The sequence below is a fragment of the Aplysia californica genome, unplaced genomic scaffold (assembly GCF_000002075.1).
Source record: "Aplysia californica isolate F4 #8 unplaced genomic scaffold, AplCal3.0 scaffold00037, whole genome shotgun sequence".
Lineage (NCBI taxonomy): Eukaryota > Metazoa > Mollusca > Gastropoda > Aplysiida > Aplysiidae > Aplysia > Aplysia californica.
The window spans coordinates 1,125,843-1,128,589 of NW_004797307.1; the positions used below are offsets into that span (position 1 = coordinate 1,125,843).

A 2,747-nucleotide genomic window follows, 5' to 3' on the forward strand; every position below is an offset into this window, starting at 1 on the left:
GAAGAAGAAGAAGAAGAAGAAGAAGAAGAAGAAGAAGAAGAAGAAGAAGAAGAAGAAGAAGAAGAAGAAGAAGAAGAAGAAGAAGAAGAAGAAGAAGAAGAAGAAGAAGAAGAAGAAGAAGAATGTGTGTGTGTGTGTGTGTGTGCACACGTGTGAATGTGCGTGTATGTGCGTGTATGTGGGTGTTTCTCTGTGTTTGTTTGCATTACGGTGTTTCTATCTATCTATACTCGCCCAAAAAAGTCAAGGAACAACTTGTGTTTTCACCTGTCAATTTTGAACTTCAATATCTCGCAAACCGGTTAATTTCGGTCAACCAAACTTGGCACACGCACTGATGACTAGACACTGTTTGCCTGTACAGCAAATTTACCCGCACTAGCTTCACAGCGACGGCGCAGGGCATTCTGAATCACAGCCGAAAAGCATGAAAAATGGGCTAAATTTCTCTGCTTCAGCAACATTGGCATAGGGACTGTTAGCTAAAACTAAGCTTGACACGTGCTAAACAGATGTCTTAGCTGTGAATATTGCTCACTTACAACCCTTTATAAGCCAGTGTTTTTCAGCCGTGTTTCATTACAACACGATGGTCCAACGACGATCGCTGCCTGACGTCGACAGAGGACGAGCCCTTGCCTGGCTCCAAGACGGCTCCACGTTCCTAATCGTTGCACATCGACTTGGGGAGTCCCCATCAGTCATATAGAGGCTGCAACAACGATGGCGAGCGACCGGAAGGGTCCAGGACTGACCTCGACCAGGGCCACGCCGTTTGACCAACGACAGCATAGACCGGTTCATCGTCAGACAGGCCGTGACGCCACGAACCACCACTACAAACCACATCAGGGACCAACTACGGGTAACAGCAAATGTCCACGAGAGCGAGGAGACGGTAAGGAACCGAATCCGTAGAGCCAGGTTCGCTTCGTGTCCCTGCCAGGCGCCCAAGGCACACGCCACCCCACAAAGCAGCTCGCCGGGGGCGGTCTGCTCGCCATTCACAGTGGACACAATGTCAGCGGTACCAGGTAGTCTTCTCCGACGAATCCAGATTCAACTTGCTGCACCCAGACAGGCGAGCCCACGTCTGGAGGCGCCGAGGAGAGCTGTTCCACCCTGAGTGTATCCAGCAGGTGGCACCCTACGGTGGAGGGTCCGTTCTGGTATAGGGAGGCTTCTCAGCTCACCACAAGACCCCCCCCCCTGTACCATATACAGGGCAATTTGACCGCGGCAAGGTACAGAGAGGAAATCCTGCGTCCCCTTGAGGTTCCTTTCCTGCAGCAGATTGGACCCCAGGCTGTACTGCAGGACGACAACGCCACGCCACATCGCGCACGCATTGTGGGGGACTTCCTGCAGCAGCGAGCTGTCACCCGCATGGACTGACCAGCTTATAGTCCGGATTTGAACCCAATAGAGAACATTTGGGAATTTCATTGTCCGGTGGACAAGGACAACCACCCTCCTGCTCAAAACCTTCAACAACTCTTGGGCTGCCTCGACCAGGAGGGGCTGAACCTACCTCAACAAGTTCCCCGAAGGCATGTCTTGTCCATGCGTCGACGCTGTACCGAGTGTTTAGTCAAACGGGGTGGCTGCACTCATTATTGACAATGTTCATGAAAAACTATGGCTGTTCAGACTTTTGAAATCCGACCAGTGTGATTTAAACTCATTTTACATGAACTTCTCGTTGTTGTTGAAATCTGAAATTGTACACACTTAATCAAGAGAGTCGAAAGCATCTTTTTGGAAAAAATGGATAAATTCGGTTACACAGTTCTTCAGTTATCTTTCTTTGAATTTTTGTTCCTTGACTTTTTGTGCGAGTTTATCTATCTATCTATCTATTTATCTATCTATCTATCTATCTATTTATCTATCTATCTATCTATATACCTATCTATCTATCTATCTATCTATCTATCTATCTATCTATCTATCTATCTATCTATCTATCTGTCTATCTATCTGATAAGTGATAACTTCTATTTCACAGCGACTATGGTTGGTGGCGGTTACATCAACGGCTCGGCAGAATCAGCAGCAAGCAATGGGTTACTACAGACGCAAGCCCCAGTCGGATATTGCTTTGCTTTGCTTATTGGTAAGTTTATGCAGTTAATAATTATTTTCAAGTAAATTTAATTTTAGCTATGTGTATTTTGCGCCCCCCATCGACACACATCAGATCGTTTAGAGGGCTGTTTGCTTCTACTCTGTCTATCGGGGCAACTCGGGCTAATTACTTTTTAGTTTTAGTAGAAGTTTTACGGCGCTCGCAACTGCGTAAGGTCATATGAGCAGAACCCGGGCTGAGAGGAATACCAGCTGCGAGTCAAACGTATTCGAAAACTTCTGCCCACACGATAATTCAACTGACTGAAGTGTCTTTAGGCCATTTCCAAAGGGGGGACATTTCTCGTTCTTATGCACAGTAGAATTGTAAATGGGCTGATCCAACAATGTCATGCTCATAACTGTGCCTGAACTACAACAGGGAACTGCTGCTTTTTCTACTAAATAAAATAAATACACACATTTTCTCGTATTTGGTAATATGTTTATTTAGAATTCATAATAGGCGTAACAACTTCACGCCACGACTAGATTCAAACAAAGGAAGGGAAATACGGTAGTGAAGTGAAATATGGAATTTCATTAGAATGAAAACACACACACGCACTCACACACACACACACACACACACACACACACACACACACACACACACACAC

At 46.1% G+C, this 2,747-nt stretch overlaps 1 protein-coding gene across 1 annotated transcript in view; it reads left to right on the forward strand.

Annotated features, from left to right (window-relative positions):
- Positions 1–2,747, forward strand: part of LOC101848268 (high-affinity choline transporter 1) — a gene marked incomplete in the record, with an annotated part of 53,715 nt that overhangs the window by 40,230 nt on the left and 10,738 nt on the right. The window contains 1 exon segment of the mRNA XM_035973949.1: positions 2,009–2,116. Coding sequence (XP_035829842.1) covers positions 2,009–2,116 — 108 coding nt within the window.